The sequence below is a fragment of the Paroedura picta genome, chromosome 5 (genome assembly GCF_049243985.1).
Source record: "Paroedura picta isolate Pp20150507F chromosome 5, Ppicta_v3.0, whole genome shotgun sequence".
In the NCBI taxonomy this organism is placed as follows: Eukaryota; Metazoa; Chordata; class Lepidosauria; order Squamata; family Gekkonidae; genus Paroedura; species Paroedura picta.
The window spans coordinates 123,331,492-123,356,792 of NC_135373.1; the positions used below are offsets into that span (position 1 = coordinate 123,331,492).

The 25,301-nt window shown below is 49.9% G+C and overlaps 1 protein-coding gene across 4 annotated transcripts in view; it reads right to left on the reverse strand.

The window, feature by feature from the left end:
• PFKFB3 (6-phosphofructo-2-kinase/fructose-2,6-biphosphatase 3) overlaps positions 1–25,301 on the reverse strand; it is a 63,240-nt gene that overhangs the window by 16,772 nt on the left and 21,167 nt on the right. For 3 of the 4 annotated variants that reach the window (XM_077340322.1, XM_077340319.1, XM_077340318.1), the window contains 7 exons: positions 13,684–13,798; positions 5,635–5,760; positions 4,064–4,160; positions 3,426–3,492; positions 2,190–2,264; positions 1,964–2,020; positions 752–876 (listed from right to left, as the gene is read on the reverse strand). In XM_077340322.1, the coding sequence (XP_077196437.1) occupies positions 752–876; positions 1,964–2,020; positions 2,190–2,264; positions 3,426–3,492; positions 4,064–4,160; positions 5,635–5,760; positions 13,684–13,762 (626 nt within the window). In that variant the 5' untranslated portion in view covers positions 13,763–13,798. Of the gene's footprint in view, positions 1–751; positions 877–1,963; positions 2,021–2,189; positions 2,265–3,425; positions 3,493–4,063; positions 4,161–5,634; positions 5,761–13,683; positions 13,799–25,301 lie in introns of those variants that run through there. The other variant, XM_077340321.1, reaches the window with a different exon arrangement.

The window sequence follows — 25,301 nt, forward strand, 5'->3', positions numbered from 1 at the left end:
CCCTGCTCAGTGTCTAGGTTTGGGCCATCCCAAACAGAGCTTCAATGTATTACTTTTGGTTTGGGCTCAGTTTTTGAGACTCTGAGAAAGTGAGGTGGGGCTGGACTGGATGCCCCCTGGCGGTCTCTTTCTGCTCTGTGTGAACTGGACCCTGAAGCAGGGCACGGCTTCCTCTCCTGACTCAATGCTCAGCATGGGAGGCGCCAGCCAGATCATCTTGATCCACCGCTGAGTGGAAAACGGAAAGTCAGCACTCTTCCCCGCGCATGGGTGGCATGGCACGCATGCATAGCCACACAGTTTGCTGCAAACTCAGGGAAGCGCTTCGGAACCCTTGGATGCCCCCAAATCCCCCAAACGCTGCCAGCTTCCCCATTTTCAGCTTCAGCGCACTGCAGTGAAACCCAGCCATGCGCAGAAAAAGACCGCAGCTGACCAACCTCTAAGCAAGTGTGCGTATAAAACATTTAGGAGAGCTGGATTTTCTTGTACCCCACTTTTCTCTACCCAAAGGAGCCCCAAAAGCAGCTTACAATCACCTCCCCTTCCTCACGAGAGACATCCTGTGAGGTAGGTGGGGCTGAGAAAGCTCTAAGAGAACTGCTCTTGTGAGGACAGCTCTCTGAGAACCGGTCACCCAGATTAAAGGCTGCCATTCTTTAACCACTACAATGCCTTGGCTATCATCATTTTGAGCAGTTCTGAAAGCAAATCCACCCCCCCCCTTCTGTCCCAAATTCAGTTCCCTTACTTGTCGGCACCGTCCGGGTCCATCGGCTGGTAGCTCGACTGGTAACAACTGATCCTCTTCATGAAGTCTTCCATTGCGTCGGCAGAATTACAGTCCTTATAATCCGGGCTGGACAGCTTGACTTCCTAAGGGAAACATTAAGAAAAGAAAAAAAGGTTTCATCGCTAAGAAGAAGAAGAGTTGGTTCTTATATGCCGCTTTTCCCTACCCGAAAGAGTCTCAAAGCGGCTTACAGTCGCCTTCCCATTCCTCTCCCCACAACAGACACCCTGTGAGGGAGGAGAGGCTGAAAGAGCCCTGATATCACTGAAGAAGAAGAGTTTGTTCTTATATGCCGCTTTTCCCTACCCGAAGGAGGCTCAAAGCGGCTTACAGTCGCCTTCCCTTTCCTCTCCCCACAACAGACACCCTGTGAGGTGGGTGAGGCTGAGAGAGCGCTGATATCACTGCTCAGTCAGAACAGTTTTATCAGTGCCATATCGAGCCCAAGGTCACCCAGCTGGCTGCATGTGGGGGAGCGCAGAATCGAACCCGGCATGCCAGAGTAGAAGTCCGCGCTCCTAACCACGACACCAAAGCTTATAATGGTCATCAAGACAGCTGTTAAATTGTGGACATGAAGCATCCGGATATTGGGGGCCTGCACACACTCAACCGGGAAGCTAAGCAGAGCCAGCCATCGATACTGCTTGGGTGGGAGGCCACCAAGGAAAGCCCAGGGTCGCTACGGAGGGAGTCGGACCTCTGAACATCTGTTGCCCCAGAAACCAGACAGCATCGCCATAGGCGAGCTGCGATCGGCGAGCACTTTACACCAACCAGGTTTCAGCACTCTTGAGCCCTCTGAAATTCTGTTTCTCACAAACAAAATGGAAGGACAAAGCAAGGGCTTGCCATTCATGCCAAAAAGCCAGTAAGCAATGTCCAGTTCAACCATGGATATAGAAACGGCCTCGTTTCAACTTCTTTGGAGTTTAGCCATCCTGGCATCTTCCACCTTCATTCCTCTACTGTAATTCAAAGCTTCCCCATTTCTGAGCCGAGAACAACCTCCCTGGAGCAGCCAAGAGATGACCGGTTGGCCATTGCGGGCCTCTCTGAAGCCACCGTGGACTCCCGTGGTGGTCTCCCACCCAGATACTTCCATCCCGGCATCTCGCTGGCCCAAACACGTCTCCACCCCAAAAGAAAGGCGGGTTTCGGCATTCTTACCATAATGTTGGTGGCCACGACATTCGGGTCATTGCAGATGGATTCAATGAAGAACACCTGAAGGAACCAAAATCAATGCATCATTTTTAAAAAAACTCCATTGTGGAAAACAAAGGAAGGCTGCCCGTCCATACAGTGGTCTGCCAGCTCCTCTGCAGGAACGACTGAGTGGGTCCCTCTTTTGAGCGACCGCACCCCAGAGCCCCCTGTCATGCAGCTCACTTGCCTTGAACCCGTTCTCTTTGGCAAAATGCAGGATCATTGCTCTTCGGTCCCGTGTTGTGTTGGTAGCATCAAAAACCTATTTTGGGGGGGTCAGGGAGGGGAAAAAGAAGAAAAAAAGAGCTTTAAATAGATTTGCACGCTACTTAATTCAATTAAGGATCTTGCAGGTGGTGACAAGGGGAAAGATTATAGATTATACCCAATAGATACCCAAAACAGACATCCCTTCCCCATCTGTCTTGCACCTATTTTTTGCAATTCCAGGGCAAGGCAAGAGCCAAGAATTCTTGCTGCCACCCATGTGAGATCCTTGCTTTGAAATCAGACCTGCACGTCAAGTATTTACTTGTCAGAGTTGATTAGCAAGCCTTCTCTCCTCGGACCCAGCATTTAAATAGGTTCTCTCGAGTGGGCCAATTTCCGTTTCTAGTGCAGATTTGAGATTCAAAAACTGGCCAGTTCTGAAGGTGTTTGTGTTGGTCACTTTAGGTGAAGACAAGAGTCATTGGAAAAGACAATAACGCTAGGAAAAGTTGGAGGCAGCAGGGAAAGAGGAAGACCCAACAGGAGGCGGAGGGACTCAAATGCGGAAGCCACAGCCCTGAGCAAGGCTATTAACAACAGCACATTTTGGAGGACATTAATTCAGAGCTTTGCCATAGTTTATTAGCACTTCACACAATTGACACCCCTGGCCAATTGAGCGCAGTCACAAAATGGCTGCCAGAGGGGGCGGAGCCAACCAGAAAACTTCAGGGAATGGAATTAAACATAACTCTCTAATAGTATCAGTTCAGCATTTCAGCAGCTCTGTTTAACAGGATCTCTTTTAACCTAAAGAGCCAATCAGGAGCCCTGCTGGGCTATAGCTCTACCTAGCCCCGCCTACTTTCAGAAAGTACTTGGCCGGCAGCCAGGAAAGGTGTTGACCACTGCCACGGTGCCCAGAGGTAACCCTGGATGAGTGGATCTCAGCCTGACCCATTACGGAACTAGCACATATTTGGGACAAAGCAGAAATTCTCAGGATGATTCAACATGGCCACACCCCTGAGTGCAAATTCCTGCTGGAAAACTCAATGCCGTGTTGGAGGGACTGTGGAATTCAAGCAAAAACCTACAAAACAAGGCGTTATCATTGATCACACAGCTGCGCGCACGTGGCCAGATCAGGAAGCAGCAGCTGTGCTCCAGAACTGAAGCATCACTCCACACACAATCTTGGCGAGCCACTCACCGCAATCTGGCCACCTTCCACCGACAAGTACAGCTTGACGTCTCTCAGAGCGCTTAAGGCACATTGTCTGCAAGAAGGAAACCGCAACGGTCAGGACAGCTTGAATCAGAGTTGCCACGAGGTAGTCCTTCCACCCCCCCCCCACCCCCTAATAAGAAAAATCTTTTTTATTAAGGCCTCTGACACCCAAAACCATCATAAGGACTAGAAACCTGAACGGTTGGCCATCAGTCTTGAGGTTCAGCCAAATTTTGGTCCAGATTCCAGACACAAAGAGGACTGTACCACTGAGATTCTCCCCTTGTCTACCCCCCTCCCCCAACCCTGGTCGTCTTCTGTGATGTTGCTATTTGGGTGGACACCTCCGTGAAAACCACAGGACTGTCAAGCAAATATTTGTACTGTAAGATCTCACTGCACAATTTGGTCCCAGGATCAGATTGGATTCTTGCCTCGGTTCAGGACTAACAAGCCCCCCGCCAGTTCTTACAGCCCAACGTACCAAGATCCCCTGTCCCCAAATGGGGGTGGGGACTGATTCAGGCCTTTGAGACTAGCAGCTCCGCAGTGCAAGAACAAACAGAGATCATGGCCTCTTTCCAACTTCCAAAATCGCCAGGGGCGCCCCAGTTACTCACTTGCGGACTTTCATGGCCTCCTCGTTGTCGGGACGGAAGAAGTTGTAGGAGCTGTAATGTTTCACTGCTTCCCGGCGGTATTCTCCCACATTGAACACTGCAAAGCAAAGGGAGAGGAGATGGTCAGACCCAGCGTGTCAACTGTAGGCGCATTCTGAACCCAAGTCCACTCGGGAACAAGCTGCACACATTCTAGCTAAAGCAGGTGATCTGTTCATTCGGCAAGGGTGGCCATGTACTAGCCAACTGGCCCAAAGCAACACAAGTCCGCTGATAGTTCAGCGTGCAGGAAAGTTCTGTAAACCTGAAGGGGACAATGAGCAGACTCCCATCGTGGGGACAAACAAACAAGAGCAGAAACTTCTGTGGGCTATTTTGTAAGGCCGAACAAGAGACTGATATAGAATCAGCTAAGGGTAGCTTACTGAAGCACAGATTGAGAGATTCAAGGAATACGAACATACCAAATTGCCCTGGACGGAGCACTGTCCAGCCCTAAACTGTCTACTTAGGAAAGGCAGGCTCTTTCTGACTTCTGCTATCTGAGAGGCAGTGAGGGACAGTGGTTAGGGTGTTGGAGCAGCATCTGAAAGCCCAGGTTCTTCCCCGAGGTTGCCAAGATGGTGGCCCAGAACACTGCAGGATATTGTGAGTACTCCACTCCACCAAGAGCGCTGGGTGAAATGAGGCCTATATTTTGCTCTCAGCCCGGCCTACCTCGCAGGGTTGCAGTGAGGATTTATTTATTTATTTAGATTTGTATGCCATCATCCCCGAGGTCATCGGCTCATGCCGACTCACTCAAATATACAATTAAAAAAATACATTAAAACCACTCACAAATTAAACGGAGAAAGGGGAAGCGTGTTCTTTGTCAAAGGAAAGGTGGGATAAGTGGTGGATGACTGAATCTGCGACCTTCTGCAGCCAATTTTTTAATTTTAAATGCTTAATTTTCCGTCAATAGAAGACTGGTTGAGCAAATTGGCGGATCTCGCCAAGATGGCTAAATTGACATTAATGGTTAATAGAAAATCAGAAGAAGCCTTTCAGGAACAATGGGGTCCTTAACTGAACTATTTAAAAAGGTAAATTAGATGGGGAAAGGAGTGGGTTCTAATATCCTTAGATTCTAAACCAGGGGTAGTCAAACTGTAGCCCTCCAGATGTCCATGGACTACAATTCCCAGAAGCCCCTGCCAGCATTCGCTGGCAGGGGCTTCTGGGAATTGTAGTCCATGGACATCTGGAGGGCCGCAGTTTGACTACCCCTGTTCTAAACAATGGCTTCACTAATGTTTATTATATGTATCTACTCTATTTCTCTTTTTTTGGAAAAATAAAAATTATATATATATAAATGCTTAATTTCAATAGAACACGTATTTGCATTGGATACGTATTATCTATGTATGTGTATTATATTGTTCACCATCCTTTGGGAGGGTGGTCTACCAATCCAATCATTATTGACAACATTACACGGACCCTCGTGGCCCACGGAGCCACACATGGGCCAGCTGGCCCCGTGCAAGCGCATGGCCGCTGAAGGAGCCAGAATGAGATCTCACCTTTTGTCGGGACGCCAATCCAGTTGAGGTAGCGGGTTAGCTTCTTGGAGATGTAAGTCTTCCCGCGAGCCGGGAGACCGACCATCACGATCACGGTGGGGGAATTGGCAAGCTGAGGCCCACATGCTGCAGGGGGAGACAAAACCAAGAGGAATGGTTCAAACAAACCAAGCAAGATCATTTCGGTGCCGCATTTTATTAAAAGACTTCAAAGAACGGAAGAGAAGCCATGTTGGATCAGGCCAGTGGCCCATCCAGTCCAAGACAGTAGCCAAAACTCAGGTGCCCTCAGAAGGTCTTACCAGTGGGGTCACAACTCCAGAGGTCCTCCCACTTTTGGCCCCCCCATGGTCCAAGAAGACAGGGAATCCCTACCCCCAGGCAAAGCATTCCATCTAATAGTCACTAGTGAACCTCTGTCTGTGACTAGGATTGCCAACAGTCCTGGGGAGGAAAAAATACCCCATCCCTTGAAAACAAACTGCACAGTGTGGCCATCAAGAGTCTCAGATCAGTTCCTGGCGGTCCCAAGTCTGAATCTGTACTCTGCCCTGGTTACTTGTTGGAGCAGTCCCATGCTCTCGGCCTAATCTACCTCATAGGGTTGTTGTGAGGAGAAAAATGGAGGAAGGCGAACGACAGTTGGCCACTTCGGGTTATAAACCAAAGTGAGCCGAAACGAAAGACTCGGGGAGTGGACATGGGCCGCACGGAAGTAAAACGGTGTCCTGTTTAACGTCTATTCGAGGGGCAGGACATTTTCTTCCAGGAAGTTGGCAACCCCAGGTGTTGCACCGGCTGGCAGCAATTTCCAAGTGCGACACACATTCCCCAGCCTTCTCCTCCTCCTCGTGACTCTTCCACACCGGGCCCTGCCCACTTTGCTGCCGGAACAACAAGCAGCTTGGGATTAACTGGGCAACACGCTGGGAGCTACCAGGCCAACCTCCAACTCTGCTCTGCCAGGTGCAAAGGGGGGGAAATATTCACAGGGGACGAGGAAGACCTCGCACTCGGCACTGCCCAGAATACACAGGGTGCATTAGAAGGGAGCCCAAATCCATTCTTCAAAAATCCTCGTATCTTTCCATTCACGGGTCCAGCATGCCAGTTAGGAGCTGCTTGTCCACAAATTTACTCGGGAGCAAGCCCTTTTAAAACCAGGGGGAGAAAGTATTTCAAGGGGATATTATTGGGCTGATGCTCACCTATGTTTGAACGAGTATCAGGCAATCTAAGAGGTATGTCACTCAAAGGACATTTCTGTATCACTATAAAAATGAACACAGGAATACAGAATACAAGGTTTCCGGCACCGTAAAAAAAAACAGATTTCTTTCCTTTCCACAAACCATAGCGGAGTTAGCACCCAGCTGAGGAACGGGGACTCCAAGCCCACTAACTCTGCTGGCAGAATAAAAACGGACTGGTCGCTGAAGATGCTAAATGAATGAAAATGAATGTGAAGTACCCAAGTTGTAAAAGTGGAAAATTAATGAAAAGGATGTCAGGGGAGAAATATTTTCCGTTCTGCACGCCCAACAATGTAGAATGGTTTTTGATACGTATGATCTGTTGCATGGTCCCTACTTTTTCTTGTGCAGCGCTTTTCATATTATCTTATTTTTAATATATATATATATATATATATATATATATACACATAAATATATATACATATACATATACATATATATATATATATATTTTATGGGAAAGGGGGAAAAAAAGATTTCATCTGCGGTAACGGACTAACTTGGCGAACACTCCGGAATTCATCCATTCCGAGAGACCCAGTGTCCTAGATATGCAAGACCGGAGCATCTGTCTAGCCTAGTTGTAACTTCTTTGAAAACAGAAGGGTCAGTTTCCCAAGCTGCATTTAGAAAATGCAAAGTCCGCACAATCCCTGCATCCTTTCAACAGACCCAGGGACTCGTCCTCCAGAGGGAATACCTCCGGACAAACTCCCTCCCCTTCCCCCCCCCTTTCCTCCCTGCCTTTGTGGCGTCGGTAGGCATTTGGGAGCCCTACGTGGGAGACGTGCCATTCCCCAGAAAATGAATGGATCACGGCTTGGAATCCTGACTAAGGCATCAGAGCCCAGCCAGGAGGGAGGGGCCGGGAACGAGGCATGACTGCGTGCCGCTCAACGCGTGCGCACGGCCAGCCAACCAACTGCAAAGGCATCCCAGGTCACTAATCTGGGTGATGCTTTTTAAGGATAACTAAGTCTCTCTTCCCTTGGCGCTTTTCATTCTATTTGCATCAGATAAGAACTCCCTCCCCTCCCCCCCCCAGTCATGTGTCTCAACACACCTTCCCCTTCACTAGTCTGTATTTGGATGATTTGCAAATTTTAAAAAAGATACCCGGTCGGAATAAAATTAACCCTGCACTGGCCGGACAAAGCAGCAGAAGGGAAGGACATTTTCAGCCTTTTCCTGATGGATAAGAAAAATAATCACTCAGGTGAAGGTTAAAAAGGGAGACTGCTTTTATAAGGAAACAAGCTGGGAACTTGGCTATCAAGCACTGGCAAAATCAGCATCAAGGACACAGAAGAGAGATTTCTGCAAGATGCCTTAAGCAAGGTGGCAGCTCTAAGTTGAGCTATTTCCTTAAAAAAATATATTCCTTGCATACCCAGGTGAATTTCCTCCAGACCAGGCTGAATGCTGGAGGTTTTTTTGTGGGGGATCACTTGGGCATGAAATCGGGGTCACTCTGCCTAGGCAGGTGCCATGCATTGTGCAGGGGGTTGGGCTAGATGACCTTGGAGGTCCCTTCCAACGCTATGATTCTGAACTCAGCCCACTAGAGATGAACTGTAGAAAAGAGCAAGGGTCCAGTAGAAGCTTAAAGGACTAACACAATTTGGAGCCTTCATGAGTCACTGCTCGTTTTTTCAGATATCTGAAGAAGGGAGCAGTGACTCATAAAAATTCCTAGCCTCCCCCAAATTGCATTAAGGTCTTTTTGCACTTTACTGCAACCACAGACTGACGCGGCTACTCACCCTGATCTATCTCAGATACAGCCAACAGTCACCTAGACCTGCAACAAGCTTTTCCCTTCTCGCTTTGCAATTCCGCCTCTTATGCAAACACCCTCAAACCACCAAATCATGGATCCTTTCCATTTTGCCCCGCTCCAAGTCAAGTCAAAAAAAGACTCCAGCCCAAGCCGGAAGGCAAGCCTCAACCTTGGAGAGAAGTCCCTCCCTACGTTTACTTTGGAGTATAGACCTGATAAAGGCCTGAGGTTTAAGGAGTAACCTCTGGACAGGTCAAAGATCTTCCCAGGATAACACCCATCTCCTGGGAGAAAAAGGGATTTAGCCACTCCGGTATAATGGCTTTCTCAATCGCTTTATCCTCACCCACCTGCCCCCAATCAGATTAAAGAAAGAAAATGGGCTTAAGAGACAGTTGACACCATCAAGCGGAAGTTAAGCACTTTCCCAGTCCAAGCACGTGGACCCAGCAGCTCCTGGGCAGGATTGTCCCCCAAGAGGATTGGACGGTGTCACAAGCACATGTTTAGCCTGAGATAAATAGAATCATAGAATCCTAGAGTTGGAAGGGACCTCCTGGGTCATCTAGTCCAACCCCCTGCTCTGTGCAGGACACTCACAACCCTATCGCTCCTCCACTGCCACCTGCCACCCCCTAGAACCTTCCCAGAATCAGCCTCTCCGTCAGATGGCTCTCCAGCCTCTGCTTAAAAATCTTCAAAAATGGAGAACCCACCACCTCCCGAGGAAGCCTGTTCCACTGAGAAACCACTCTAACTGTCAGGAACTCCTTCCGGATGTTGAGACGGAATTTCTTTTGCATTAATTTCAATCCCATTAGTTCTGGTCCATCCCTCTGGGGCAAGAGAGAACAACTCTGCTCCATCCTCTACATGGCGGCCTTTCAAATACTTGAATACAGAAGAATATCCCAACGACATGTGCATCAAGACAGCAAAAAGTTTAATTCTGTGGATAAGCTTTCGTATGCATTAAGCTTTGTCGGCCTTAAAAATGCCACTGGACCCAAGCTCTCTTCTGTTGCTTCAGACCCAACACAGCTGCCCACCAGAACCAATAAGAACATTCGACTGACTGCTGAGTAACTGCATTCTGTTCTACACTGGCTGCAAACCCCCCCCCCCCCACACTCAGCTATCATTCAAGGGCCTGGCAAAGGTGTGTCTAAAGGAAGGGTAACCCCATTACCTCCCACCCCATTTCCCCATCTTCAAACAGGTCCCACAGAGAAACCATTTGCCCTAGGGTTGGGGGAGGCATTGCATTGTCCATCTGCATGTTCACACCCCCACTAAGCAAACAGTCACCAAGCACGGGACCTGCACAGGGTAGGGAAGGATTCCCCCCCCCCCCCCCATTATTACATACTTAGAAAGTAAAAGAGAATCTGAACCTCAGCCTTGGAAACTTCAGAAAGGAAGGGAGAATGTCAATTCTGGGGACTCTCAGGAGCACAAGGTCACAACCTGAAAAGCACATGTGTGCACCACGTGTGTGGCCCTTTAAACATCTGCAAAAAAAGGAGGAAGCAGCTCTGACTGGGGAGCCGTGATTACACTCTGATTACTCTGATTACACTCCGGGCCTGATTACACTCTGGGCGGAGCAGGGCAGGAGAGGACAAAGAGGAAGTGAAGAATCCAGAGGGCAGCATGTGCCCAATGGAGATATATATTGCCCCCCCCCTCCACACACTTTAAGTGGTGGGTTGGCCTTGGATCTGGGAAATCCAGGTTCAAGCCCCTCCCCACACTGCCCTGGGAGCTTGCTGGGCAACCTTGGGCCATGTGCACATTCTCAGTCTAACTTAACCTACCTCCCAGGGTTGTTGTGAGGGAAAGAATGGGGAAAAGAGAGAGAGCTGCTACAGAGCAGTTCTCTCAGAGCTCTCTCAGCCTCACCTCCCTCACAGGGTGCCTGTTGTGGGGAGAGGAAGGGAAGGCGAATGGAAGCCGCTTTGAGACTCATTCAGGTAGTAAAAAGCAGGGTATGAGAACCAACTCTTCTTCCTCAAAGCCAGCACCAACCGATGACTCAGCAGCTTTGCCTTTCATAGACTCAGGCCACTGGTGCATATAGCGGAGTATTTAGCTAAAGGAGGCAGAAATGACCTGAGGTGACCTGCCCTGAGCATTGGGAGGGCAAATATGAATAAAATTATTCCTAATATTATTATATTATTACTTATTATAATAATGAGGAGGAGGAGAAAAGAGGAAGATCCCGCCCTTTTGAGGCCAACTGTGCCCAGCCACGCATAAAGCCAAGGGACTTCACATGGCTAATCTTTCCCTGCCAGGAGAAAAAATCCTATCTGAAGAATAAAAGGAAGAGAGCCCTAAAGAGCTTAAGGCCCATTCATCCGTCCTCTTTAATCCAATATGCATTTATTTAAAAATATCAGCCAAAGGGGCCAGAGGGAAAGAGTCTTCGTTATGCAGCGCTATTTCTGCCCACCCACTCAGCCCCACCCCAGCAAGGTTTAGCTACAGATAAGCATTTTTATCAATGGAGTCACGAATGAATCAATTAATCCCCCACGGATCCTCCCCCTCCCTCACTGAGGTTGTTTAAAATATCAAGCTGGGGATCGCACAACAGCCACTGTTGCCAACAAGGGATCCGGTGAGGATACGGTTGTGTGCCTCTGCTTGACTGAACGTCTCAGGAGACCTGCTTGGACTGAGGAAGGGGGGGGAATCAAAGGGGGAACAGCCACCGGCCCTGGAGGGTGGCTGAATTTGCATGCAGCTGGGCTCACTTGTTTGAGACGTCTAGCGCTTGCTGCACTCTACCTGGCTTTCTGGAGGAACAGGATCCTCTGGATCAGAGAGTCGGGTTGATGGAAGGAGAGAGGGATCGTAGGCAAACCCTTATGTGAAAGGGTCAGACTGGATCCTCTCAGGGGAGGTTGAAACGATGTCAGACTAGATACTCCCAGGAGGTCACTTTGCAAAATGGTCAGACTTAACTGAATGATTTCTTGAGATATTTAACACAACACAGGAAACTGATCACCAATAAAGGTTAAAAAAAACCCAATACAATTTCACATAACCCATCCCCCCTTTTCAAAAACTGAAAGATATTATTATTATTATTATTTATTATTATTATTAATTTCAATGTATTTCCTGCCACTCCCAAATCATATACAAGTGAAAGTACAGCCTTAGTTTGTTAAGCTCCCTTGGAGTCATTTAAGCCAGCACAAATCCCACAACTAGGTGTATGAAATATTCTGCACGTGCTCAGAAACACTCTTCCTCCCCCCCCCCCCCAATTATCATGTGGCTGTGTGTGGATGCTGTGACACAGTTTACTAATGCAACAGGATTAACTTTTGCTTATATATTCCTACTGTTATGATGGTCGGTTCTTAGTCTGACAAAGAGTGCTTGCCCTCGAAAGCTCACGCCTTGAATAAATCTTTGTTGGTCTTAAAGGTGCTACTGGACTCTGATTTTATTCTTCCCCCCCAGTATCACAATGGGATTTCTCAGCAAAAACCCCACAGGAAGTAAAGCCAAGGCATCTGCATTTGACATGTGACCACAGGGGGTGAGAATGCCCCCTTTCCTCTTTTAATCTGGCATTTCAAATGTGTTACATACTCCAGGCTAGATGGAGGCAGTGTAATTTAAAGCGCTGGACTAGGTTTTGGATGACCCAGGTTCGAATCCCCCCCTGCCATAGCTCACCTACCCCGCAGAGTTGCTTTGTTTCTAAAAAAGGAGAGGTTGTAAACCACAGCTGGGGGTGGGGGGGATGCATGATATACATTAAAATAGAATAGGCTGCCTAAGGACGTGGTGAGCCCCCCCCCCCCCACTGGCAGTTTTCAAGCAAAGGTTGGAGACACACTTTTCTTGGATGCTTTAGGATGCTTAGGGCTGATCCTGCGTTGAGCAGGGGGTTGGACTAGATGGCCTGTGTGGCCCCTTCCAACTCTATGATTCCATGAAAATAAAACGAGTAAATATAAGAGGAGCTGCGTGCCTTGGGAGAGGGTACCAATGAGGGGATTTTCTCCTTTCAAACCCAGAGAACCCACCCGGAGCCCCGCAAAGGTGAAACCCAAAGGAAAGGCGGCGGCCGCCCCTGCATGCAGATGTGAGCCTCTGCGCCAGCGGTGCGTGCGTGCAAGACCCTCCACCACGCCTCCTTTCTCAGCACTGGCGCCTGACACAAAGCGCTTGAGCCGGCCTCGCTTCCCACCCCCACGCCTTTGGCTGCTGTGAGCGGCGCAAGGCTTTTGGTCCCCCGCTATGGAGAAAAGGCCCCGATCCGTCCCCGCAGGCAGGCGGCGCGCGTGAAGGTCTACTCGGAAGCAAGAGCAGCATCCCGCCCCAAGCCAGGGCCCGGCGGAGGCGGCTCCTCCCACGTGCGCCCGCGGGGCTCCCCAACTGGAGGGCGCGGGGGGCGCAATGCGGCAAGCCCCCTCCTCCCTGCCCCTTGCAAAAACCCCAAAAGGGCCTGGGCCGGATCCCTGCTCGCTCGCTCCTCCTGGCCAGATGCAAGGCGTGCAAAGCGAGACTCAGCTCGGCCATGCGGAGCGTGCCCGGCCGCACAGCCGCAGCCCGGGCGGGGGAAGGAGGCGTGGCGCGGCGCCGGGAGCATTTCAGGGCAGCCACATGGGCCGCAGCGTCCCCGCCTGGAGGGACCGGCCTCCCGGCGAGAGCTGGACACCGCCCCGCATCCCACTCCCTCTCCAGGCGAGGGAGGTCGGTTCTCTCGGGCAACCCAAGCCTCCCGGAGCTTCCCGACCTGGAGGTGGCAGCCCGGGAGGGAGCCAGGCAAGCCTCGTGCCGGTCCCCGGCCGCTGCAAAGGCTGCGTCGGAGCCGGCCCTAGCTGCCCCCCAAGCGGACTTTTAGGGGGGGAGGACCCCCCTTCCTGCGCGCCATCCCCAGGGCGCGCATCCTGCCTCGCCAAACTCAGCGCCCGCGGACGGACGGCATCAATCGGGCCCCCCCCCCTCCCACCCCACATGTCTCCCCTTCCTTCTACTCACATCGGTGGGGCAGCGCCGGGTGATTGTCGGGCGGCAGCCAAATCTTCTGGATCCGGCTTTGCGTCAGCTCCATGGGCATGTTTAGCGCAAAGGTCGGGACGCGCTCCGGCTCCACCTTGGCTCCCGGGGGGGTTGGCAACGGAGAGGCAGAGGGAAGGAGGGAGGAAGCGGGGAGACCCACAATTGTAAAAAAACAAAAACAAAAGAAAGCGTCCTTTGCACCGCCGACACTTTCCCTTTCTCTTTAAAGTCCCTGCAAAAGGGTCTCTGCCCCGCGCGGAATTCCCTGCAGGGCGAAGTTTCCCTGCGGGGGAAGCGAAGGCAATCCGGGTCGAATCCGAGCTCCCCGGGCGTGCAGACGGGCTAAGTTTGGCCGCTCCTACGTGGCTTCCAGGCGGCCGGCCGGCTAAGGGCGCGAGTCTCCTTTGGGCGGCCGCGCTTCGCTTTCTATAGTCCCGGACCGGCCGGCAAAGGCTTGCGTCAGCGCCCGCCAGCCCAGGGGCGGGGAGAAGGCTCCGGCTCCGGCTCACGTCCCGAAGGAGGCGGCGGCGGCGGCGCACACTCACCCCGCTGCTGCCCCCGTCTGGCCGCACACGGAACCGCATGCCGGTCCATGGGATAGGGGTTTTCCCTCCTTCCCCTCCTTAGACAAAAGGATGATTAAACCCTTAAATTCAAGTGGGTAGCCCTGTTGGTCTGAAGCAGCGCAATAAAATCAGTCCAGGAGCACCTTTAAGACCAACAAAGAAGATCATTGTCTGACGAAGGGTGCTTGCACTCGAAAGCTCACGCCTTGATTAAATCTTTGTTTGTCTTAAAGGTTCTCCTGGACTCTGATTTTAAAGATTGATTCAGGGTGTGTGCTTTCCAGTGCAACCAGGGAGAGAGCAAGTCTGACGGAAGAGGGCTTGCACTCAAAAGCTCACACCCTGAATCAATCTGTGTTGGTCTTAAAGGTGCTACTAAACTGTTAAAGTGGAGGTGGGAAGGGAAAAGGGGAAGAAATGGATTCAGGGTTGAATCCATGGGTCTGAAGCAACAGAGCTGAGTTGGAGTCTGGGCAAGGCCCTGCACAACGGGGAAAGGGGCAAGGAGTGGGGGGCAGGGAGTGAATCCCCCCCAAAAAAAATTACATAAAGAAAACAATACAAAAAGCTACTCATTTAATCGATTAAAACCTATTAATGGCAGGAGGTGGAAGAATAAAAGAATGAGCTTAAAAATCTGAGAAAGAACTGATTTCCCAGGGGCTTCTGACACCCCCACCCCCTGCTGCCTTTTTAAAAATACTGTGCATGGGCTGGTGAACTTTAAGACCAACATTGCTTTTGCGCATTGGGTCGATGCAAGGGGGCTGAAGAAGCGTGCACGCGCATGAAAGCTTGTCCCCCAAACTGGACCAAGTTTAATTTGGGGTGCAAGCCTTTGTATGTTGGGCCCATGCAAGGGATCTGAAGAAGCATGCGTGCACATGAAAGCTCAAACACAGAATTAAACTGCGTTCGAGGGCCGGAATCAGGCAACAGGCTTGTGCTGTGTGAAAGGATTCCCCTATATGTTTAGTAAAATTATTACAGAATTAAACTTTGTTGGACTCACACTTTGGACTCACGCTTTGTTGCTTCGGACCAACGTGGCCGCCCACCTGATTTTATTGGAGGTTGTTAGGGATGCCAGCCTCCAGTGGGTCAGACCAATGGTCCACCTAGCCCAGCACCCTAAGAAAAGCAGAAGAGCCCTGCTGGATCAGACCAGGGGTCCATCTAGTCCAGAACCTTAAGAATATCAGAAGAGCCCTGCTGGATCAGACCAGGGGTCCATCTAGTCCAGCATCCTAAGAACATCAGAAGAGCCCTGCTGGGTCAGACCAGGGGTCCATCTAGTCCAGAACCTTAAGAATATCAGAAGAGCCCTGCTGGATCAGACCAGGGGTCCATCTAGTCCAGCATCCTAAGAACATCAGAAGAGCCCTGCTGGATCAGACCAGGGGTCCATCTAGTCCAGCATCTTAAGAACATCAGAAGAGCCCTGCTGGATCACACCAGGGGTCCGTCTAGTCCAGCATCCTAAGAACATCAGAAGAGAACTGCTTGGTCAGACCAGGGGTCCTTCTAGTCCATCATCCTAAGAACATCAGAAGAGCCCTGCTGGATCAGACCAGGGGTCCATCTAGTCCAGCATCCTAAGAACATCAGAAGAGAACTGCTGGATCAGACCAGGGGTCCATCTAATCCAGCATCCTAAGAACATCAGAAGAGCCCTGCTGGGTCAGACCAGGGGTCCTTCTAGTCCAGCATCCTAAGAACATAAAAAGAGCCCTGCTGGGTCAGACCAGGGGTCCTTCTAGTCCATCATCCTAAGAACATAAGAAGTGCCCTGCTGGGTCAGACTAGGGGTCCATCTAGTCCAGCATCCTAAGAACATAAAAAGAGCCCTGCTGGGTCAGACCAGTGGCCCATCTAGTCCAGCATCCTAAGAACATCAGAAGAGCCCTGCTGGATCAGACCAGAGGTCCTTCTAGTCCAGCATCCTCAGAACAGAACCCCTGTTTGGTCCTTCTAGTTCAGCATCCTAAGAACATCAGAGGAGCCCTGCTGGATCACCCCAGGGGTCCACCTAGTCCACCATCCTGTCTCACACAGTAGCCAACTGGTTCCTCTGGTTATCTGTCCATGTGCCATTACCTGCCCCACTGCTTGTGTTGGCTAATCGGGCCCAGACTTCAAGGGAAGAAATATTCAAATACATTCTTTCTTACAACATACAAATGCTGCTAAATACGCCATAACTCTCCAGTTACGAATTGTAATGGCTTCAGCAAGAAGTAGGCATGTGATGTAGTGGTAGGAGTATTCACCCAAGGGCTGGGAGACACAGACTCAAATCCTAACTCTGTCATGAAACTGAGTGGCTTGAGTCGGTCATTTTCTCTCTCTCTCTCTCTCTTTCACCTTAACCTTCCTCACAGGGTTGTTGTGAGGATAAAGGCAGGGGAAGCCACATTTCCAGCCGCTAGCTTTTCAGTACAATGAACGGGACACAAATAATAATAATAAGGAAATGAAGTGTTATGACCAGCAGTGGCCAAACTGTGGCTCTCCAGATGTCCATGGACTACAATTCCCATGAGCCCCTGCCAGTGCCATCCTGGCAGGGGCTCTTGAGAATTGTATTCCGTGGACATCGGGTGAGCCACAGTTTGGCCACCCCTGTCAGACTGAAAGTCTCTCTGTTCTTGTTAGTCTGTGAAGGACCAGCCATGCTCAACTAAACAAAAAGATCTTTCAAGAGTTGGAAGGGACCTCATGGGCCATCTAGTCCAACCTCCTGCACTGTGCAGGACACTCACATCCCAATCGCTCCTCCACTGTCACCGGCCACCCCCTTGAGCCTCCACAGAATCAGCCTCTCCGTCAGAAGGCTATCCAGCCTCTGTTTAAAAATACCCAAAGATAGAGATCTTTATTGCACATAATTTCTATTTAAGAAAATTAACACAGCAGCACCTGTAAGGGCCCCACAGTGCTGTACAATAAAAGGGTTTTGAAAGCCATAAAAGATAAATCCTAAAATAAAAATACACCCAAAAGTGTCATTCAAACCTGTCCTCTCCCTGTTTTATTTAATAATTACGGTAACTTTTTAAAAAATATTAAAAACAGAAATAAGAATATAATAGAGATAGAGGAAAGATACATAAAAGAAAAGGGGGTTATTAATATAATCATTCAAAGTTTACATTACATAGTATATTAGAATCATAGAATCATGGAAGGGGCCATACAGGCCATCTAGTCCAACCCCCTGCTCAAAGCAGGGTCAGCCCTAACAATTAAACAAAGCACATTTTTAAAAGGTTCTCTCCCAACACCCTCCTCTGGATCCTAATCTTTACAGTCATCCTTGCTTCAATGATTATAAAACATCTCTTTTGCCTCTCTAATTTTGTCTCTATAGGATTATTTTCAGCATCCCTGGGCATCCCATGTCCCACTCCTCCTTGGATGTCAACTAGGGCTGATAATGTCAAAGTCCATTCTTAAAGCTGTGAAACATTCCATAGCCTCCAGGACAGCATCCGTGAACCCCTGCTGGGGGGCCTCCCCACCCAGTGCCTGAGAAATGTGATCTCTCTTGCCAGCCTAAGGCGATCTGCATAGAGATAAAAGCCTTCCTGTCTCCATAAGCCTTAGAGAAAGCAAAAGGTATCAGCTGGGAGAGGTCTCCCCGGGCTCTAGCACGTTTCTCACGTCCCGCATGACTCCTCTGCTGGGGAAGACCAGCCCGCCTGTCACTCACAGTCAGATGCTCCTGCATCCAGCTAGGAAGGACCAATTGGCCTCTTCGCTCCCTTCTTGGGCCGATCACCGAGCCAGCACGAGCCCCCGGCATGCACAGGAGTGCCCTTCTTGGCAGCTCCTCCCAGGGACTGGCTGGCAGGCAGGCAGGCAGAAAGACCAGCAGGCATACCTTGTCTAGAAGGCGCAGGATGTTTGTAATTCCCTCCCTCCACCGCCACCACCTTCCCCCTTAAGCAACTAGGCCTGCCTGAGCATTGCCCATGTTCCCAACCGCAGGGCAGATGTGCACAGCCGGAAAAGCAGCCACAACATTCTGAGGAGGGAAGTGGGATCTGTCTTGAAACTCAGCTTTTTTTTCCTCGCCTCGCCCTTTGCTAACCTTACATTCTCTTCTGCCCCACTGCAGAAATGCAAATCGTAAACGTCTTGGGGGGGCAAAAAGCAGACCCTTCCTTCAGCAGGGCTTCATGCGTGGGCATTGCACGTGGTGCAATGCCCACGCGGCAAATCCCAGGGGTACCTCCTGTGACAATTAATCACATTAACCCGCTGCAATCTGCTTTGGAGTCCTGGTATTTTGACTGATCTTTGTCCGGTGCAAGTAATTTAAATTCCTCAGCAGTACTCTCGTGGGGCAGGGGCTCCAAGAGAAGGAGGGTACTCGATTGCTAACTGTTTTTTTTTACTTAAATTTCTTCATTTGGAACATTTCCGTACACCTTTCTGCCCAAATAGGGTCCCCAGGGCAGCAATGCCTTTGAGCAAGCCATCAACTTAAGTTGCACCCGGAGTTCCAGAGCTGTCCTTCCTCTCTGTTTTTCCCTCCTCATATCTGATTTGTTTTTATTCCTTCCTTTCTTTTAGATCTCCCATATTATCATCACAACCCTGCGAGATAGGCAGAGATAGACTCCATGGAAGGGAACAAGAAAGAAAGAAAGAGAGAGAGAGAGAGAGAGAGAGAGAGAGAGAGAGAGAGAGAGAGAGAGAGAGAGAAAGAAAGAAAGAAAGAAAGAAAGAAAGAAAGAAAGAAAGAAAGAAAGAAAGAAAGAAAGAAAGAAAGAAAGACTTCTTTGGGTCCAAAGGAGGAGAAAAGTGGGGGTATAAATTATTTAAATAATTTAACTGCCTTTAAAATATGTAAAGTATTTTTAAATGGGAAGGGGTGTGGGAGGATTTGCCTCTTTGGCACCTATACACAATAAAACTTGCAAATTTCTATTTTGGAAGAAAACTGGTGAAGTCTCTTCAGGATCCTCCTTAGCCAGGGACAATTTCCTGTAAATTAGTGACTGATTCCGGTCTGGCGGGATGAGTCTTTCTGCCCTGCAGCTGAGCTAACCCACTGCTTGCTTTGCAGGAAATCTACCATCCAGCCAGTGCTTAAGGACAAATGTTCCTTGCGGAATCCTGCCCTGCAGCCACTAACCTGCAAACAAAGGACAGCCTCATTATGAAATAACCAAGTCTTGGGAAGCAAAAGTCCTTTGCTCTGCTGAAGTCTAATCATATCAATTCAGATGCAAATCCTTCTCTGCTCAATCTACATTTACTCTCGAGGAAGCCTGGCTGCTGCTGCCTTAAAGAACTCCCACTCCAATTTCCCCTGGCTGCTCCACACACCTGCAATCCATTCCCAAAAAAATCCATTCCTCCACCAGGCATTTGGCCGAGACCAGATGTAATCTACAGCGACCAAGGGCCCCTGTTCCCCCCCCCTCAGAATTAAATCAATAAGCCACCCCCCTCAGAATCCCATCAACAAGCCTTGGACCTGTTTGTATTATGATTGTTTATTGTTATACTGTGTTGTGTTTGGTTGCAATTGTTGGTTATTGATGTACATGTTCTACAGACTGTTTTATGTATGGTTCTCTGTTATAATGTAAACCGCCCTGAGCCTCTGGGGAGGGCGGTATAGAAGTATGATAAATAAATAAATAAAATAAATAAATAAAACATTACAGTTTTTATTCACACCACTTCCCGGGACAGTAAGAAAAGTTCACCTTTCCTGTGTTTTAGAATCAAAGAGTCATAGCATAGGAAAGGACCTCCTTGGTCATCTAGTCCAACCCCCTGCACTGTGCAGGACACTCACAACCCTCTCGCTCATCTACTGTCACCTGCCACCCCCTTGAGCCTTCAAAGAATCAGCCTCTCTGTCAGATGGCTCTCCAGCCTCTGTTTAAGAATTCCCAAAGATGGAGGACCCACCACCTCCCGAGGAGAAAAAGAAGAAGAGTTGGTTCTTATATGCCGCTTTTCTCTACCCGAAGGAGTCTCAAAGCGGCTTACAGTCGCCTTCCCTTTCCTCTCCCCACAACAGACACCCTGTGGGGTGGGTGAGGCTGAGAGAGCCCTGATATCACTGCTCGGTCAGAACAGCTTTATCAGTGCTGTGACTAGCCCAACGTCACCCAGCTAGCTGCATGTGGGGGAGTGCAGAATCGAACCCGGCATGCCAGATTAGAAGTCTGCTCTCCTAACCACGACACCAAACTGGCTCTGAAGGAGGAAGCCTGTTCCACTGAGAAACCGCTCTAACTGCCAGGAACTTCTTCCGGATGTTGAGATGGAATTTCTTTTGAATTAATTTATTTTTAGGACAAACCTGTGAAGGGGATTCAGGTGGGTAGCCTGTAAAGCATCCCTTTTCTCCAGGGGAGCTGAAATTCCAGAGGATATCCGGACCCCACCTGGAGGTTAGCATCTCTTGTAGAAACGAGGAGAGGCAAACTGTCCCTTGATACCATCTGGTCCAGTTTTCCACTGGGCCCAAGCTCCTCTTGATCCTATGAAGAAGGGGATGCCAGGTTTCCTTGGCCACCATAGGGGGATGGGGAGGGAGAGTTAGCATTACCAGATCCAGTTTGGGAATCTCTTGGAGATTTGGGGAATGGAGCCTGGGGAGGACAGAGATGAAGTGCAGTACCAGAGTTCATCCTCCAAAGCAGGCATATTCTGCAGGGGAACTGATTTCTGTAGTCTGGAGAAGAGCTGTAATTCCAGAGGATCCCCAGGTCCAACCTGGAGGCTGGCATCCCTAGTTGTTATGTAACATCTAAATTTGGCCCAGATATAGGAGTTTCTGAAGGCTGCCAACTGAGGGGGGATGTCCTGTCTCTTTAAGAGAGGCTTAATGGGCTGTGATTTACCAGGTGATTGGATTTATCTCCATGCCATGAAACTCTTCAGCTGCTCGGTTCCATCTATTCAACCTCTCTTAAAGGGGCAGGACATTTTTTAGGGTGAGGGCCAGCTGATTTATGCCAGCTGAACAGAATTTCCCTTTCCCTCAAGAAAGGGCCCCTGAAATCCTCCCCCCCCCCCAAAAAAAAAAGTAACCCAGTATGACAGGTTGTCAGAGGTCTGCAGTAGGAGGGAGAAATCTACAAAAAAAATTCCTCCCCTTCAGTCAGCAAAAATTGTCCATAGGATCCACCCATTAGGGATCCAATTTAGGGATCTCTGCCCTGAGCCAAGCGCCCTCCCCAAATCAGTTTAAGCCATTTCACTTCCCCAAACGGGTTCAAGCTAAACTAGTTAGAGGGGTGCCAACAGACCTGGAGAAAAGCATCCTTTCCCTTCAACAGAGGTTTGAAACATGGAAATCGGCAAGTGAAGCTTTTCGGGGAATGGGGGGAAATAAAACCACCTGGCCAATAAGATCCCATGAAGGCTCTGTTAGGAGGAAAAAGCATTTTATCTCCAGGCCACTTGGCAACCTCCCCTAGTGATGGCGCAGGGGCAGATGGAAAGCCCGCTGTGCCTTAGGAGAGAAACCCCAGTTTAAAATGTTGGGGGTGCATAAAATGAGAGGGGCTGGGTATTGCTTCCAAGCTGGGCCTTGTCATCTTTGGGTTGCCAGCTTCCAGGTGGGTTCTGGAGATTCGCTGGAATGACAGCTGGTCTCCAGATGGCACAGATCAGTTCCCCTGGAGAAAATGGCAGCTTTGGGGGGGAGGGTGAACTCTGTGGCATTATACCCTACTGACTCTACCCCACTGACTCTTCCTCCGTGTCCTCCCCAGGCATCACCCACAAAATTCCAGGAATTCCCTAATTCAGAGCTGGCAAACCTAGAGAAGTTCCAACCAGGGGTGCAAGATCAAGGTTAGAACACCCCTCTGAGATTTGGGATTTGTTCCCAGGGAGGGAGTTCACTTTCTCCTAGACTTTATGGCGGAGTCAGCCAAAGGTGGCTATTCATAGTCCGTAGACATCTGGAGAGAGCCACCTTTTGGCCACCTTTTCTGTACAGCAGGGGTAATCAACCTGTGGTCCTCCAGATGTTCATGGACTACAATTCCCATGAGCCCCTGCCAGCAAATGCTGGCAGGGGCTCATGGGAATTGTAGTCCAAGAACATCTGGAGGACCACAGGTTGACTATCCCTGCTTTACAGTATACCACAGAATTTACCCCCTTTGCTCCAAGGGAGCCGTAATTCCGGAAGACCTCTATGGGACCCACATGGCACCTGATATTCGAAGTCATTCCAATCATTCCGACAGCCAAGGATTACGCATTCTTTTTTGCTCTGCGAACATCTTGCAGGGAAATTCCCCCTCCCTCTCCCCCCCATCCGTTTGAGCATGACTCAGAGACTCCGTGTCATGTGCTGCCATTCACAGATGTGTCACAGTTAGGTAAACGGATGCTTAGAAGTGGTTTCGCCTTGTGCTGCAGGGAAAGGGCTCAGGACGGAAGAGCCAATGAATATCTCTGCAGCTCAGAGCCTTTGACGGTGGGTGGAAAGAAACCGGGAACGGGTGGCTGTATTTCCCAAAGCATGGATAGTCAACCTGTGGTCCTCCAGATGTCCGTGGACTACATTTCCCATGAGCCCCTGCCAGCAAATGCTGGCAGGGGCTCATGGGAATTGTAGTCCACGGACATCTGGAGGACCACAGGTTGACTACCCCTGTCCCAAAGGACACTACAGAGCTAGAAAGAATACAGTGGAGGGTAACCCCGATGAACAAGATCAAGAACCTGCGGGACCGTGATGGAGCTGTTCTGCTGGGCTTATGTTGAGGCCTGAATGAAACAGCTGGCTCAGGGCAGTTTTCACCAAGTTTCAAATCCAACCCACGAAACCACCCACCCTAAGCCCACCCATCCTTCTCCCCTCCTGACTCGAGTGACCACACCAACCCCATACCTTGATGGGGGGGGGTTAGGGGAGGGACCTTACAGATGTCCCACATCCCGGCATCAACCAAATGCCGGGCGGAAGAGCTTGGTCTTACAGCCCCTGTGGAACTGTGATCAGGACTGAGACGGCGGAAGAGGTTTTTGCATCCCGCTTGCTGAGCAACCGTCTGGAAGAGCCAGCAGTCTTCACTCCCGTGCAAAGTACTCTGGATTGGGGCTGCAGGTAGGGATGCCAGCCTCCAGGTGGGACTTGGAGATCCCCCCAAGTTTTACAGGAGGGTTGACTCTGTAGGATTATACTCCACGAAGGCCCCCTTCCCCCTGCTCCAAACCCTGCCTGCTCTCAGCTCCGCCCGCAGAGTCTGCAGGTATATCCCAACCCAAAGTTGGCAACTAAAGCCGCAGGACAACTTCAATTCAGTTTCAGTCCTGGCAGGATGAGGCCCTCTCCTCTCTAGTCTTGGAGGAACAAGAGGAGCTGGAGGCCAAGTGGGTTGCATTCCTGTTTGTCTCTTGGCCGCTCTTGCAAAAATCCAGCTATTTGCGATGGCAGCAGCTATGTAAACCCGGCCCCCCTGTGCTCTCCCCCCCCCCCCCAGTGCCTGCCATCTGGAGGGACGCGACTCTGGCTCTTGTTTCCACAACAGGGTGAAAGCAAACAGGTCCTCATTTCACAGGCCACCGTCTGACCTTTTAACGACAAGATCCGTTTTCACTACTGTACAACACTGAAACGAGAGCCTGTGGGGAGGGGCAGAGGAGAAGACTCCAGTACAGATCTGACCCTGTCACTGGGCTTATCGGTTAATAATGCACGGCAAAGCTGGTGGGTTTGCCCCGTTTCTAGCGCTGTTCTCAGTAAAAATGTCAATAACTCCCCCCCCAAAAAAACAACAACAAAAAAGGCTGCAGTTAGGGGGGGCAGCTTCCCGGTGGTGACTACAACAACCAAACGAAAAACTGGGGTAGACCAGGAAAAAAGGGAAGCTGTGAAACAGCAGCTCCAAAACGACAGCAATTAATGCCAAAGTGCAAAACGGTCGTTTGTAAGGCACCATAAAGACCATCCAGAGTAACAACCATGCAGTACTGTAAATTTGTATGTGATAGTGGCTATTAGGGATGGATTGGGGGAGGGGGTGGGTTTTTAGACGGTTTTCCCACCATCTGGGTTATTGTCATTGTTCAGGGGTCATACTGTATTTTTATTATTTCATACTGTATTTTATTCTTTGACTGTAAACCGCCACGAGCTGGACTGGTTTTGGGAGTGCCAGGGATAAAGCAGAAGAGAGAAGAGAGAAGAGAGAAGAGAGAAGAGAGAAGAGAGAAGAGAGAAGAGAGAAGAGAGAAGAAGAAGAAGAAGAAGAATTGGTTATTTGTATCCCGCTTTTCACTGCCGAAAGAAGTCTAAGTAGCTGACAACTGCCTTCCCTTCCTCTCCTCACAACAGACAACCATTGAGGAAGGTGAGGGTGACAGAACTGCTCTGTGAGTTTTATCAGGAGTGTGACTGGATGGACCACTGTTCTGATCCAGCAGGGCTCTCCTGATGGTCGTATGAAGGTCTCAGCCTCTCTGCTCTATTCTTGGCCCTCCAGAGGAACTGGTTGGCCACTGTGTGAGATAGGATGCTGGACTAGATGGACCCCTGGTCTGATCCAGCAGGGCTCTTCTGATGTCCTTTGGATGCTGGACTAGATGGACCCCTGGTCTGATCCAGCAGGGCTCTTCTGATGTTCTTAGGATGCTGGACTAGATGGACCCCTGGTCTGATCCAGCAGGGCTCTTCTGATGTTCTTAGGATGCTGGACTAGATGGACCCCTGGTCTGATCCAGCAGGGCTCTTCTGATGTTCTTAGGATGCTGGACTAGATGGACCCCTGGTCTGATCCAGCAGGGCTCTTCTGATGTTCTTAGGATGCTGGACTAGATGGATCACTGCTCTGATCCAGCAGGGCTCTTCTAATGTTCTTAGGATGCTGGACTAGATGGACCCCTGGTCTGATCCAGCAGGGCTCTTCTGATGTTCTCAGGATGCTGGACTGATGGACCGCTGGTCTGATCCACCAGGGCTCTTCTGATGTTCTGAGGAAACTGGACTAGATGGATCACTGCTCTGATCCAACAGGGCTCTTCTTGAGTTCTTATGAGTTG